Source organism: Rhinolophus sinicus, chromosome 7 (assembly GCF_057876585.1).
Source record: "Rhinolophus sinicus isolate RSI-liver-muscle chromosome 7, RSI-T2T, whole genome shotgun sequence".
Taxonomy (NCBI): Eukaryota; Metazoa; Chordata; class Mammalia; order Chiroptera; family Rhinolophidae; genus Rhinolophus; species Rhinolophus sinicus.
This window is the reverse complement of record NC_142507.1, coordinates 38,255,025-38,271,504: the sequence shown is the minus strand read 5'-3', so window position 1 is coordinate 38,271,504 and position 16,480 is coordinate 38,255,025. Positions and strand designations below refer to the sequence as shown.

The following is a 16,480-nucleotide window of genomic DNA, read 5'->3' as shown; positions in this document are numbered from 1 at the left end:
CTCAGGAAATATCATTTCTAGAAAAATCAACAGAAGATGAAACTCAAAGAGTATTAAAGGCATAACTGTATAAAAAGGAGTTTCCAGGGTGGTTGCCTACTCCTCTCACTTTTTTATCTTATGGAGAACACACGTTTTCCAGCTTCAAAGAAATGATGTTGCTTGATTATAGTTAAACGATGCCGGGTGGATGAGACCGTTAGTTTGTCATGTACTCTTTCTTTACTCTTGCGAGGCAGCTATTCTCTCTCTCTCTCTCTCTCTCTCTCTCTCTCTCTCTCTCTCTCTCTCTCTCTCTCAGCTCCAGAAAACAGAAGTATTTGGAAACTTGGAATAATCACTTTTCTCATCCCACTGTCCATCCATCACTGAATTCCTCCTTAGGCATAAACAGGAGTCAAATTGACAGATAAATTATATTTCTGGGTATCACTGTGGGTGGGGGGGTAGATTTAAGCTGTGGGGAGTCACTAATGGAATATCCAATTTATAAGAAAACAAAGAGAAAGCCTCTTTATTTATTTATGCATATAATTTTCTGATTATCAAAAGCCCTAGACAGATAAACACACATTAATACCTAGCCAAATAGATTATTTCAATTGACTATTCATAAATGACAGTGCATATATGCATATATAACAGCCACAAACTTTGTGCCTTGGACAGAAAATACACATTGATAGCTTGCACTGAAAACTTTGTTTAAAGCACTAAATATGATATCAAATCTTCTGTCAATGACAGCAGAAGGTTCCAGGCACTATTTGTTTCATAATCTTGTATCTAGCTGACTCTTTACGTCCCTGCAGCTCAAGTTGCCAGCAAATGCTGAACTGGAGCAGGAGAGTAATCCTTGTTTGGTTAACAAATTCCCGGCAAAATATCCCCCCAAACCCCCAGGAGCTGTAGTGATGTCATATCCGTTGTCCAGGTCTCCACACCTCTCTCAGCGGTTACTCTATCTTTTTCTTGGGTCAAAACTTTTGAGGTGGACTGGCTAGAAAGCCGCAGAAGAGAGCGTAAATTGGGGCGCACAGGTTGGAGGAGCTTCAGCACCTCGGTCAGCACCCACTGCAAGCAAACCCACCCTGGAGCTCGCGCACTCCCAGCTCTGAGAATGCCTGCGGAATGATCGCCCCCCAGGGCGGCTGCCGCTGCTGCCGCTACTGCTACAGCTCCTGCCACACCGCCTCTGTCTCCACTCTGCTCTGACTGGCAGACAGAAAGTGCAACTGACGAGGGAAAGGTCTCTGCAGTGAGAGTGGAGTGGCTACATAAAAGAGAGTAAAGAAGGAGCAAAAACCCAGATCAGAATGCAGGCGACGTCCAACCTACTCAATCTCCTGCTGCTGTCTTTGCTCGCTGGATTAGATCCTTCAAAGGTATGGGCAATATTTTAACTCTTGTTTGAAATAATGTGCAATATGAAACAAACCGACCAAAAATGCAAATAAATATGCCCCCCAAACGGCACGAAAGACGGCTTTTCCAGCTATCTTGTGGTGCCTGGCTTATTCCTACGGCTTGGAAGATAAGGTGAACTACCAAAGGAATAGCTCCTCAAGGTAGAGTCCTGGACAGACGGGGGAGTGGGGGGAGGGACCAGGAGCGAATATAATGTGTATAGGCAGCGGGCAATGCGGCTCTCTGGGGAATTGAGCTTATTCTGTATCAAGTGCTTAATGTGCTTTTCTGAAGTCGGACGGGTAATGCAAAGGAGTTAGCAGCTGAAGCAATGCAATTTGAAAACATGTATTAGGAGATAATGAACCGTTTCTTTGTTGAAAGCAGAGAAGGGATTTCCTGCGATAGTCAGTAATACTCCCATCGCAGACGTACTGCAGTTTGTGTCCAAAAACATTTCGGATGCTGCTTGTAACACACACGGCAGAGAGGCAGAGCTACACTCTCTGCCATGGCTGAGAGGCGTTGGTGAAAGAAGCTTGTGTTTATTTGCTTCTTTCTTTTCATTAAGGAAATTAGGGGGCACTGAGGAAGTTCTGATAACCAGTGTTAAGAAACAGGAAGTGAGAATCCTATCAGATGAGGAGGGCAATAGGAAGGATGAGGTGTCTCATAGCTGTTGAACTCTGAAAATTATCCAGTGCTGGCAACTAAACGCTAAGCTCTTTTTATAAAAAAAGCAGAAAAATAAGGAGAAATATTTTTAGCTAGGTATGAGCAAAGTCTTGATGATAAAGTAAGATAATTGGAAGCTTCAGCATTCTAAGAAAATCATAATTATCTGGAAAAAGAGATAGGGCATCTCGTAAAAAGAGTAAGAGGCAATTTAAAAATACATATTCTAGTTATTTAACTGGTCAAGAGCAATTTGACACAAAAGGAAAAATGATGCCATGTTACTAACCCATTTAAAGCTGTATTTTGGAATATTGTAAAGTTATTTTCAAAGATTTACATCATCTGTTTGGTGAAGAAAAATTAAGTTTATTTTCATAATTGAATAGAACTAATTAAGATGTAACCAAGCATAATCTAATATTGTGGCTGACTGAACATGTCTAGGCCTGATATAGTATATAGTGAAAACTTAGAATCATGTTATATATAATCGTAATTATTTCTGTGTACTTTTCTTTAGAGAGACCTGAGGAGAATAAAATCATTTTATTTTAAAGCAGTAGTTGTACTGATATTGTCACTGTGAAATCTTCATACAGTGTGTGAAAGACATTTTAATGATATTAATGGAATATTTTACATACTAAGTGATAGCTTTAAAGCATTTTACATCTAGGTACAAATGTTGATTTTGTTTTTATGTTTTTTAAATCTTTTTTTTCTTCTTGCCTCTGGATCTATAATGACACATTCCACTGCCACTTTCATCATATTACGTTGGTTAAAACTTTTAAACATATTCCATTAGGTACCTCGTTTGGTATATCCTAGGTAAAACATTTCTTTTAAATAAACCTAATTACCGAGCTATCGCAAAAACAAATCACTTGACTAAAAGTGAGTTTTGTCATCCTTTAAAATGAATTCAGAAATACAGAGCTTTACTAACAATTGCATGTGTGATTTGTCTGATATCTTTAATGCATAAATATCTTCACTTCTTGCACTCTATTCTTTCCAAATTAAATATATATAAACAAAGAAGAGCTTCTGTTAAATACTGAGATAAATCTCCCAAATAATTGAACCATTTTTAGTCAACATGACCTTTTCTAGTATTGACAAGTTTATTTCTGGGTATTCAACAATATAAAACTTTTCTTCTGACTTAATTGGCTTTTTGGTACAACTGAACTGAGAAATTCAGGGGAGGAAGACATACGTTAACTTTTCAAAGTTCCCTTTTCAGCTTCTAGATACTGCATTACTGAGTGCAAAGAACAGATGATGGTAACTTGTTCTGTACCACATATGACACTATGGAGAATACTAATATGTTCATAGCAAATGATTTTAATGTTGCAAAAAGTTTTTGGACTGGTAGACAAAATATTGCTTCAAAAATTAAATAAAAGCTACTTTCAAAGGTTTTATCAAACTAGTATTGATCACCAAACTATATCGCCCCCTCAATCACAAATGGCACCATTCAATTCTCAAAATAATTGACACTTAGGTTATAAACTTGGAATTTTCTCTGAATTTATTTATTATTTCACTAATTACTTAAGGGTTTACATAATAAAATTAGCTTTCATAATGCAAATTGGTTTTAGTGAAATTTAAATTAAAATTCTAATAATATAGTACCACATAAGGCCATAGTTTTTTGACAAATAGTAATAATTAAGTGATGACACTTAAAGGTACAGAAATTTTAAACAGATGATTTTATTTTCATAGTAATATGTTAGGACAGATATATTTCATAAGATTTTAAAATAAATTTTTAAAACTATTCTATATTATTACACTTTATAGTAAGCATATGTATAATCATATATGGATACAACTGGCAAAATAGGAGAGATCTTAAAAAGGAATAGATTTTTTTTTCAATGATAGGATTGCCACATATATCAAATATTGAAAATTTATATCTAAGTAGGTGCTTATTGTATATCAATTTACTTGAAAACAAAAAGGCTTTCTAACAATAGTACCAATTCCATGTCATAGAACACAATATAATATTTATGTTTATGATAATTTTTCCTGAGATTGAAACTTACAGATCTTCTATGACATTTTATAAAGTGCTTAAGTATCGCCATCTTATGGTAAGATAGTTACTTGAAAGTCAATTTTATTTTTAAATTGTAAAAAAATGCCCAAACTTCTATATTAATAATATGAACTTGCTTTCAGCATGTTCTTACTTACTTTTCTCTCATTTAATGTATCAGAAAATTAGCAAGATTAGTATTTTCTTTTGGCAAAGGAAGGCAATTCACTGCTGATTAATTATTTGTATTTTTATATAGACAGATTATCAATTTTTCTCTGAGGAAAATTATGAGAATTATGTTTTCTTAATTAAAATCTTATTAACAAGTTTCCAGTTCCATTTAGAACTCCTGGTGTATCACTTTGTCTATTTTAAGAGATATTAATTAGTTTCATTTGTAACGGCGTATCTGAATTATAGGCAATATAAGAAATCATCATTCATTAGATAAGTACATTTTGAAAAAAAAAACTGAAGGGTTGTAGGAATTCAATTACTGCTCAGTTTTATAAAGTACTACCATGTTTCTCCAAAAATAAGACCTCGCCAGACCATCAGCTCTAATGCATCTTTTAGAGCAAAAGTTAATATAAGACTCGGTCTTATTTTACTATAAGATGGGGTATATAATATAATATAATAATATATAATATAATATAATATAATATAATATAATATAATATAATATAATATAATATAATATAATATAATATAATATACCAGGTCTTATATCAATTTTTGCTCCAAAAGACTCATTAGAGCTGATGGTCCAGCTAGGTCTTATTTTCGGGAAAACAGGGTATTTCTGTGCAGGACATTCCTGAGGGTGGCTGCTAGATGGCATCTCTGTGCTTTTAAAATGAAGGAATTGAGTTCAGTAATGACCTTGATAGTATAAGAGTGAACCTCGTTTTCTTTCACAGGAAGATTTTGAACATGATAATAAAATAGTAATCCCAGTAAATCCAAACCATGAATGTCTCTGCTTTGCAAGGCTGAACCAAGTAGAAAGGAGGATATAAATGAAGCTGTGCAGGTTTCACACAGAATATTTACAACAGAGTCAGATACTTGAGTAACCATTAAAAAGAGGTGGCATGGGCATAGCCACACACTGCAGTGACTATTGAACTTTAAAGTTACTTGTGTAACAAATATATTACCAAATGCTGTAGCATGCTTAGATTGAGAAAGCATTCACTATCTTCCTACCTAGAAATATATTAAAGAACTTATCACCATGGTACTTGCTTACACTATAGACATAAACTGTAACAATGATTCAGCAATAATCTTCACACCAAACAGTTCTTTCTGTCCAAAACAACCAGGCCAGTTAGAACTCTTGCCTTAAATAAGACAGTTGTTTTCAAAGCCATATAAACATGATGGGAACTAAGAGAATTTCAATAATGATATTGTTAAATGTTTCATAAGATAATATACCATGTGTAAGTGTCTTTGTGTTTGGTGTTGCTAAAAAAATCATCAAAGACCTAAATTGGCTAGAGGGGGCTTTTGTCGATAAATCTAGTTAAAGTTCTTGTTCTTACAACTTTTAAATGAAATTGGTAGGAAGCAAATACAGCAAGAGAAATAAACTGATATCAGTATCAATCTGCTTTAAAATTCAACTTAAAAATCTGTCTTCTCCTGTGTCTACTGTATACCAGAGACACCTATACAACAGGATCAACTTAAATTGGAACAGAAAATATGGATCGATGACATGTGGCAAGGACCTGTAATTACACACCAATAAACCCTGATATAGTAGGAAGTGAAAAATTCAATCAGTCCATCCATGTTTTGAAAGAGCAAGTGACTTTTCTACTCTCATTTTATCCCACCCTCCTTGATCCAATTAAATTTTTATTTTGCAGAAAGTAAATATTCTTTCCTACTCTTTCTCTTGGCAACTCGAAAAGGTTAAAATTGTATTGCCTTCCTTAATTTTTTAAAAAAATTTCTGTTCCTTATATTTTGCAACTATTCTCTTTTAAAAATTACTGTTGTTATGATCCACTGATGCTCTATTGAGAGGGAAAGCAGAGCAAGACTGAGAAGTAGAGAGCAGGATTCAGGGTCCTTCATTTCTCAATTTCTCATCCCACTTTGCTACCTGTATGTGTATATATATATATATATGACCTTGATAGTACAAGTAATGACCTTGATAGTACAAGAGTGAACCTCTTTTTCTTTCACAGGAAGATTTTGAACATGATAATAAAACAGTAATCCCAGTAAATCAGAACCATGAATTTCTCTGCTTTGCAAGGCTGAACCGAGTAGAAAGGAGGATATAAATGAGGCTGTGTATGTATATATATATACCTTTGGGGAAGATGTGATCTCAGTGCCCTCACCTGTAAAATTAGGGCTCCACATGTTCTTAAAACTTCTTTGTTAAATTCTACAATGACTCTGAGCTATAATCTGCATGATTGTGCACTTCCTCCTCCACAAGTCATATGTTGACCTAATGCCCAAGGTGATGGTACTAAGATATGGGGCCTTTGTAGTTGATTAGGTCATGAGGATGGAGTGCTCATGAATGGGATTAGTGCCCTTCCTTATGTAAGTGGTCCCAGAGAGATAGCTCACCCTTTCCACCATGTGAGGAAAGGAGAAGTCTGTGACGCAGAAGAGGGCCCTCACCCCACCACACTAGCACTCTGATCTTGATGGTGTACCTTCCAGAACTGTGATAAATAAATACCTATTTCTAAGCAACTCAGTCTGGGGTATTTTGTTATAGCACCTGAACAGACTAAGATACTCTTTTCAATAATATTTGATCATTCATCAAAAATTAGCAAATTCTTTTGCAGTCTATTGTTTGCAAGATCATAAACTTTGTGAGATCTGGTGTTCAGCCTGCCTAGGTAATATCGTGAAGTTTTAGCTACTTCCTCATTCACCACCATCTACTTCCCTCCTGTCTCCACATTCATGATTTATGTACTCAGGCTTTACCCATTCACACATCAGAACTATGCTCCCCTGACAGGATTGCTTATCAATCTAGTGGATCTGAAAGCCAACATGTTTCCTGTTTCAGCCGCTAAGTCTTTTATTCAATGAAAAATTATCCAGTGAAAAGTAAAGTGAAAACTTATTTTTCATATAAAAGGAATTGCTCTTGTACTGAAGAGATGTAGGAAGTATTGGGAGGGCTACTTATAAAAGGTCCTGCATATTCATTACTGACTTTCCCCAAGCCGGAAGTCCTTAAGGATTTTAGACCAGCAATTATTAGAAAAACCTCAATTTTTGTATTAAGAAAATACGGAAAGGAAAAAAATATGAGACTGGGTAAAGCTACAGCTGAGGAGATTAGACTCAGCATTTGATTTACTTATTATTATTAGTTAGCCATCTTTTTACTTAAAAAAAATTGGCAATAGTGAAATTAAGAAAGGAGATACAAAATCAGACAATTGTCTTGGTAGGTAAGGTGAGATGACAGTGAGTCTTTGGGAGTGTCCATGCATTTGGATTAATGTATTATTTCACAGTCACATTAAAATATTAAGGTAATGTAAAAAGCTATTTAAATACTCAATACCTAGAATCCAGTTTTAAATAAAAAATATGATGTTGAAACTGGTCATCCATCTACTCAGTCTATGCCACTTATCAAATAAAACCTTAAAGGATTTTTTTATGACGTTAACATTATTATGACAATTTTCAAATATAATTTTAAAAATTGTATTCCAAACTAATGGATATATAAAAGGGGTAGCTGGGCATGAATTCATAAGAACTGTTTTTAAGTCCTAACTCTGCAACTTTTCAGTAAGACACATAATCTCTCTGAAGTTCATTTTACATTAACTATGAACTAGATGTAACAGCAATGGAATTTATAAAGTTATTGATGATATTAATGTAATATATGTGAAAATCTATTTTAAACCATAAAGTTCTATGCAAATATTCCACTAACACTACTTAACCTCTAACCAAATCTAAAGTACGTTGCGTACTGTATATTAAGGTCATAATATCTTGCTGTTCCCTCTTCTCAGCTTTCAGGAAAGTGAATGTAATATAAAATTATCAGCAGGGTTTTTCAGAACCAGCCCATAATTTTGACCAAAGCTCCAATTTCAACATGCCACCTTCAAAATTTACATCATACTTATATCCAAAAAGGTACCTCTTCCAAGTTTTTTAGGAAAAGTACAAAGACATGAAGACTGGTTCAATAATATCAGATCCAAACCACACCAAGAAAAAAGCCTTTACGTTAAGCATAGAGAGCGGATCACAGATAGGATGAATATATTTGAACAAAGAATCTATCAATGGATAAAACTACTTTTTTGACTAGCATGCAGAGTATGGGCTTCTTGTTTCTTTGCAAAGCATATCAGGGATAAAGTAGTTTAAATCCTCTCGAAGATTTAAAAATATTAAAGACAGAGCTTTAAAAAGGGATTTTCTCAAATTACTCAATCAAAAGTGTTCAGGGCAGGGGGTCATTGTCTTAGTTCTCTCAGGCTGCTATAACAAATACCACAGACTGGGGAGTTCATGATGATCACAATTCTGGAGTCTGGGAAGTCCAAGATCAAGGCACCGCATGGTCAAGTGTTTTGTGAGGGTCCTCTTCCTGGTTCATAGCTGGTGTTTTCCTACAATGACCTCACACAGTGGTAGGGGCTAGCGAGCTCTGTGGAATCTCTTTTATAGGGCACAAATACCATTCATGAGAGTTCCACCCTCATGGCCTAATTACCTCCCAAAGGCCCCACTTCCTAAATTTAGGGGTGGGATACACAAACATTTGAACCATAGCAGTCAAGAGAAATGATCACTTTTGTGAACATAAGCGGTCAGACAATAAAGTTAGCAAATGCATCCTAGAAAAAGTGCTACGTACCTCATTGCTGAATATCACTACGCTCACCTTCGAAGTACTCCCCTTGGGAAGCTATGCACTGACATCAGCACCTAGTCCACCCTTCAAAGCAATTTTGGAATTCTTTTTCTGGATTGGTCATCAGAGTTGTTGTCATATTCCCCTTGATGTCCTGAATGTCATCAAAATGTCTTCCTTTAAATATTTCCTTTATCTTCAGGTAAAGAGAGAAGTCATTGGGGGCCAGATCAGATGAGTAGGGAGGGTGTTCCAATATAGTTTATTTACTGGCTAAAAACTACCTCACAGACAGTGCCATGTGAGCTGGTGCATTGTCATGATGCAAGAGCCATGAATTGTTGGGGAAAAGTTCAGGTCGTCTAACTTTTTCACGCAGCCTTTTCAGCACTTCCAAATAGTAAGCTTGATTAACAGTTTGTCCAGTTGCTACAAATTCATAATGAATAATCCCTCTGATATCAAAAAAAGGTTAGCAACATTGTTGCAACACGTTCATGAACCTAATTGTCAGTCTTGTAATTTCCCTGCTTTTTTCTTTTGGATTGCTTTCTCAGTCCTTCTGTTTATGCTGATTTTCCTAGTCTTCTCAATATAGACTTCTACAAAGTACTTGAAAAGAACTGATCCTTAATCAGCCACTTAATAACATTTCTTTTGATGTTGTTCATCCAACAGCAAGTCCACCTGAGTAACTTAGGAATTGGTTCTTCTTTTACAGAGTTCAACCCACATAGATATTATGAAGAGTAAAAATAGATGAGAGCAACTATATATTAATAATCTAGAATAGACACTACCCGTGAATAACTAATACTTAAATGTATTATTACAAAAATACTTGCACAGCATACCACAGTGAGGTTTAACTTATTTTTATTACTCGCTACAAGAAGTTGAAAACCCTTTTGGGGAGATGGGGATCCAAGATACAGGAACAGCATAAGACCATCTCTATCAATAGTGCCAATAATTTGAGTGGTGCTAAAAATATATATACTTTAAAATGTTGTTGAATCACTTAAAAATAGAGTTTTCTAAGAATATTTATGTTTTGTGTTGTAAAGAACATATCACAAAACTATACCTTCTGTCATTCTAATACCACGCCTTCAGAAGAATAAAAATGAGTTCCAAAAGAGGATCACAGATGTTGTTGTGTTCATGCTTTTGCCTCTTCCTGGAAAGTTCTTTCCCTCTTTTCCATATGTCAAAATTTTGCCTATATTCTAAGATGTAATTCAAATGTCACTTCTTCCATATATCCTTCCATGACACTCCTCACATTCCAGGAGGAGGTAATCTTGATAAATGAAAAACTCCTATAAGAAAAGAGTATGTTCTATGTATCTTTGCATCTACAGCCACTGTGGCTCACACAGAACAGGTGTTCAATGAACACAGGTTGAACTGGATTTCTTTTTCTCCCAAATTTGCAAAATACTCTATTTCCAGTCACTCTTATTATACTTACCACTTTTTTAAAATTGGGTATTTATTGCATTGTGTCTCCCCTAGAAATTATATTGTGGCTGAGTGCAGGCTGTGCCTTGGTCATTAAACTTCCCTAAGTAGCAAATAGCACAGTGTCTTTTCAGATAAGATACTTAACAATCCCTTGTTCAATGAACAGATGACTATATGAAGAAAAACATAAGTCAAGAAACAACTGAAAAACTTAAAACCCTGAGTTAAATGATACGTGAATATAATCTGTGTTTTTGGTACATGCTCCCATTAGACAAGATGTTAGGCGAAAGGGAGTAACACTGATTTTAAGAACCTTGTTCCCAAGGGCCACGACTCTTGTACCAGGTCATTTATCTTGAAGAATGCTGCAAGGTTATGGTGTGTTTTTTTTTTAATTTTTGATTAATTCCGCCCCTACTCTCACCATCCTTAGTGCTATTTTTGACATTTGGTAACACTCTGGGTTGCTACAAGCTTCATACTCTTGTGAATTACTTGCTGTGTTTCCTGACACTCAGTGACAATCTTATCATATCCTCGTATTCCTTGGTGTATGTATAAGTGTCCATTGTATTTGGATAGGTTTATAAGTCTGGACATTAATAAAATGTGTACTTATTGTTTTGACTACTTTTATTTTATGAAATGTCTTTGCCTTAAGTGATAAATTAGTATATTATATATATTTCTCTACCTCTTTTTAGGGACTGAGCTATTTTCTTAAGGATCTAAAATATTCTGTTGAAATTATTTTCTTACTACGCTATTTCCCTGAAAATAAGACCTAGCCGGGCCATCAGCTCTAATGTGTCTTTTGGAGCAAAAATTAATATAAGAACCTGGTATTACATTACATTACATTACATTATAGACCCAGTCTTACAGGAAAATAAGCCCGGCTAGGTCTTATTTTCGGGGAAACACGGTATACGTCTTTATAATAGTACCAGCTAAAAAGAAAGCAGTATTGTCACTATATCTGTGCTACATTACTACATGAGCACAAAACCAACATACTGAATAATACTAAATGATTAAAAGCAAATATAGGTATAGTGGAGTTAGATTTATCTGAATTGTAATGTCTAAAGATAATCAGAAATTCAAAACTGTCATAATTAACTCTGTAGGTTAAAAGTCTCTGAAAAGAAATATCAGCAATAAAATTGTTTTGACAGCATAAACAGCTATTGCTATCTAGATAACCTCAAAGAGAGGGCATAAATTGAATTGACATTCCTTTTTATTTTTCCAACAAAGTTGAAAGTGATTAAGAAGCATTATCCCATGATGATTAAATAGCATTACTGGAGGGACCAATTCCAGATGTCAGGATAGCTTCAAATAGAGAATCAGTATTGGAAATGTTGATTCACTGGCACCAAAATGTCACTGGTGAAATATTGCCTTACAAAAGACGCCATCACTTCTGGGAATGATCTATGTCTATGGCTGCTTAGGGCATTGTTTATCTGAATTAGTACCAATGGTGAGTATTTTTACACCCACATATATTCTGTGGCACGATCACTATATCTTAGTACCTATCATTGTAGTACTATACAGACTGAAACATTACCTGCTCAAGACCCACTAAAGACTTTTTATTATACTTATTTATTATTTATATCATGCTGCAGACATATTCTACTCTTTACAAGTCAAGTGCTAGACAAACTGAATGACTCTAGTTTGATTGCCATATACCTTAAAGTACTCAGGATAAGCAGGAGGAAATGTATAGAGAGTTATGATGGTCATGCCAAAGAGGCAGCTATTGTAATATAATGACTCAAAACTGTGCATAAGATATTTGAAAGTAAGGACACTAGTGGATGGAATAAATCAATAATTTATTTATAGTGTCTCTCAAAGGTGGCAAAGCATCGTGAGCCCCCTGTTAGTCAAAGCAAGAAAAGACACCATGTCTAAATATTTGTCCTAAAATAAAAATGGAATAATACTTTAAAAAGTGATGAAATTATAAATGAACGTATGTGTAGCATGGAGGTGAACATATTCAAATGTAGTTAAAAGAAAAATAAGGGTTGAGGGGGCATAAATAATTTTTTATACATCAGGAACAAATTGAAGCTTTTACAGATGATATATACATTTGCCAATGTGTATTTAAGCCTTGCAAGTGAAGTTTATCCCCACTACCAACACCACACACACACACACACACACACACACACACACACACACACACACACACACACACATATTGCATTCATTATTCGGAGACCTGGTTACCCATCTATTACAATGGTTGGCATTCACTTTTAGAACAAGGTCTCTCATTTAGTTCAACTAACCTTTAATGTCTCTTAGTAAGAAGAAATAGGAGGAAGGAAAAGGCACAAAAACATCCTTAAATTTCTTTTACTTTATTTGCTTGCATCTTAACCTTGCAGACAAAGAGGCAATAGAAACATGATTACAATTTTGTCCAGTTGTATGTAATCATTTCTTTTGGAAAAGATACCCCTCAAGGGACTCAACATAATTAATATTAATCAAACATATAAAACGAAAATAAAGCAAGAAACAGACCATACCAAATCAGAGCTAATTCTATAAAAATTAGAAAATTGCAAAGTTCATAGTGTTGTAGACAAAATACTACATTAGGAGTTAGAAAAGCTGGCGCCTAACATCAACTCTGCAACTATCTAGTTATATGGCTTTGGGCAACTCACTAATGTTTTTTGTTTTTCAGTTTCCATCTCCTTCTGTACAAAATAAGAATGGTGAACCAAATGCTCTGTTTTTTTTTTTTTTTCTTTTTGTTAAATGGGTAGGTCATCCTAAAATGGGGTACATTTCTCTCTTATAAATGTAATTTATCTTTCTTTCATTCTCCTTTCTTCTGCTCAAAGACACTCAAATACTTAAAATGAAAGGTAAAACACTGGCTTCTTTTTCTTTACTGCAGATGTCATTGAGAAAAATCATAGCAATTCAGTCCTATACAGTAATTCAGTACAGAGACACACAAAAATAAATGTAAAATATATATATAAGCTTATTTCATATCCCAAGCATTACAGCTTGGAACCAATGCACGCTAAAGAAGACTAATTAGATTACATATATATTTAACATTTATTTTGTATACTTCCCTTTTAGTAGCTTATAAAGATTGATGAAAAATAAATCAATGAATGATGTGTTTCTACTGTCTTTATCCGATAATAGTTTAAAAGAGACTCTTAGAGTTACAGGAAATAGAGAGGCCATCTATTTTAAGTCTGCATAAAGGAAAGATTCTCCATTATAACTAACTGATGGATGGTTATCTAGCTCCTGTCCATATGTTTCTAATATTGGGAAGCTGGACAGTATTCAAAAGATTGGATTTTTTTTTTTTTTCATTAAAATTTATTGGGGTAACAATGGTTAGTAAAATTACATGTTTCAAGTGTATAATTCTGTAATACATCATCTATATATCACATTGTGTGTTCAGCACCCAGAGTCAATTCTTCTATCACCATATATTTGACCCCCTTGACTCTCTCCTCAAAAATAATTATTAGAAAGTTCCTTTTCAAATTGAGTTATGGCATTCAATGGTATTTTCTAGTACTGAGTTATGATTCTTTATTTGGCTAAATATAGTAAGAAAAAAGTATATGGGCTGTGGTAGACAGAAAATGTCACTCCTAAGGTGGTCTCATCCGAATCCCCAGAACCTGTAAATATGTTGCCTTACATGGCCAAAGGGAATTTGTAGATATGATTAAATTAAGATTCTTGAAATGAGAAGATTATCCTGAATTTTCTAATAGGCTCAATGTAATGAAATATTATTATTATTATTATTATTATTATTAAAAGGTCCTCAAAAGAGGAAGGCTGGATGCTCGGAGTCAGAAAAAAAAGAGGGATGACAGAAGCAGAGGTTGGAGAGAGGCACTTTAAAGATGGAGGAAGGGGTCAAAAGCCAAGGAATGTGGGCTGCTCTAGAAGCAGGAAAGCGAAGAAAGTAGATTCTCTAGAGCCTCCAGAAAGAAATAAAACCTTGCTGACACTTTGATTTTAATCTCATAAGACTTACGAGTATTTTAGACTTCTGCCCTCCAGAACTGTAAGACACTAAACTTATGTTTCTTTAAAACACTAAGGTTATGGTCATTTATTACAGCAGCAAAAGGAAACCAATATATTAGTTTACATGATAATAATTAATATGTAAACACAAAATGTAAGACAGCCAGATAATACTAGAGTCCATGAGTGTGAATATTAAGATTAGAGAGACCATAGCTGTGAAATTACAGTGAGGTCTAAAAATTATAAAGTGAATTAGCTGATCTAGAAATGAAACATTAAAGAAGACTAATTAGATTACACATAACTCAAACTGAATTACATGATAGGTTTTTGTGTTCCATAGTTTTCATTTTTAAGATACAAAGTGAGTCGTTGTTGTTGTCAGGTAAAATCTGCCCATAGAACTTCATGCTCAATCTAAGCATTAAATGCTCATCATTTCTTTGCCAGCATCGGAGTTTTAAAAGCATTTGATGTCAATTTCTTTATATGGATTTCTAATCTACAGTGAAAATATAAATAAATTGGCTGCTTTGATTTAGTAAAATGATGACGACAGTTCCTTCTTTTTCATCAGTCAAATTTGATCCACCGAAAGCACTGACATGTCTTCAGATGAAAACAATTTTGTTTAGAGAACCAATGCAGGTTACACTATAAAGGCACAAACAGGATGATTGCTTAGTGACACTCCACAAAATATAACTTGGATCCACCCCTTTTATGTGCAATAGAGGAAAAAATGTTGTGTGTTGTTGAGTTTGCTTATTTAATTTGAAATAACTGAGATTTGTTTTTAGCTTTCTGACAATTTGTAACGTGAAGAAAATAATTAGCCCCAAAATGAATGAGTCTCAATGACCATAATTATCATATGTGACAGTCTACTGGCATTCATATTGTAATAATTTTTTCAACAAATATTCATACCTGGCTCTATACTAGGAGTTAGAGATAAAATATATTTTTTAAAAAAGTGTAGCTATTACTCTAAAAAAAGCCCCTAATATTTTTTACTGGAAAACTCAAATAGGTATACTAATAATTGTAGTATTGTATGATATGTCCCATAACAGAGACTTGTATAAGAAACAAGTAGGGGATAGAGAATGGACATCTATAGCAGATTGGAGCATAAGAGGAAATTTTCTGGAGCAGGTGATGCTTAAAGGCAGAGTAGCTAGACAATGACAGGAAGAAGGGGTGTTCCACTACAAGGCAGTGGTCTACAGGAAGTTACAGAGATGTAAAAGAGCTTTTTTTATATGACTTGAGTTCTTTTACTGTTAATTTTATGAGAAGTAGGAGAAGCTGATGCAGATGAAAAACAAAGAGAGCTATTGTTGACAAGAAAATGGTAGAAAAATGATTACCGAAAGGGTCTCAGACTTGACCTGTACCAGATTTAAAAATATTTCTGGACTTCAATTACCTTAAACCTATACAAATAAGCAGAACACAATATAGTTGTATTAGTCAGAGCTCTCCAGAAAAACAAAAGAAATTCAATAAAGCAAAAACATACATGGCAGGTTTGAGAAAAGGCAAGATTAGTGAACAAGTGAAATGAGCAAAAAGAAGGCTAATGGGAAATAAGAGCAGTGATTTAGCAGGAGGCCCAATCATGTGGCTCCTGTAAGTGGTCTGAAGGATGCTGAATGGAACCGGAAGATACTAGTGGGATTTGAGCATAGATGTGGCATGATATGATTTATGTCTTAAAAGGAATACTTTGGCTGCCATGTGAAGAATTTACTTCTGGTAGTAAAGGAAGTAGAGACAAGGAGGTGTAAAAAACTAACTTGGACTTCATGGTGCCTAACATAATTTGCCAATGAATTGGAAATTGGTTGTAGAACGTTTTTGACTTGAGCAACTAGAAGGAAACATGTCTCTTGAAATATGGA

General features: G+C 34.6%; 1 protein-coding gene across 1 annotated transcript in view; it reads left to right on the top strand.

Annotated features, from left to right (window-relative positions):
- The first annotated feature begins 878 nt into the window (after positions 1-878).
- OLFM3 (olfactomedin 3) overlaps positions 879-16,480 on the top strand; it is a 181,122-nt gene continuing 165,520 nt past the window's right edge. Inside the window, exon 1 of the mRNA XM_019753730.3 lies at positions 879-1,385. Within this exon, the coding sequence (XP_019609289.1) occupies positions 1,317-1,385 (69 nt within the window). The 5' untranslated portion in view covers positions 879-1,316. The remainder of the gene's footprint in view (positions 1,386-16,480) is intronic.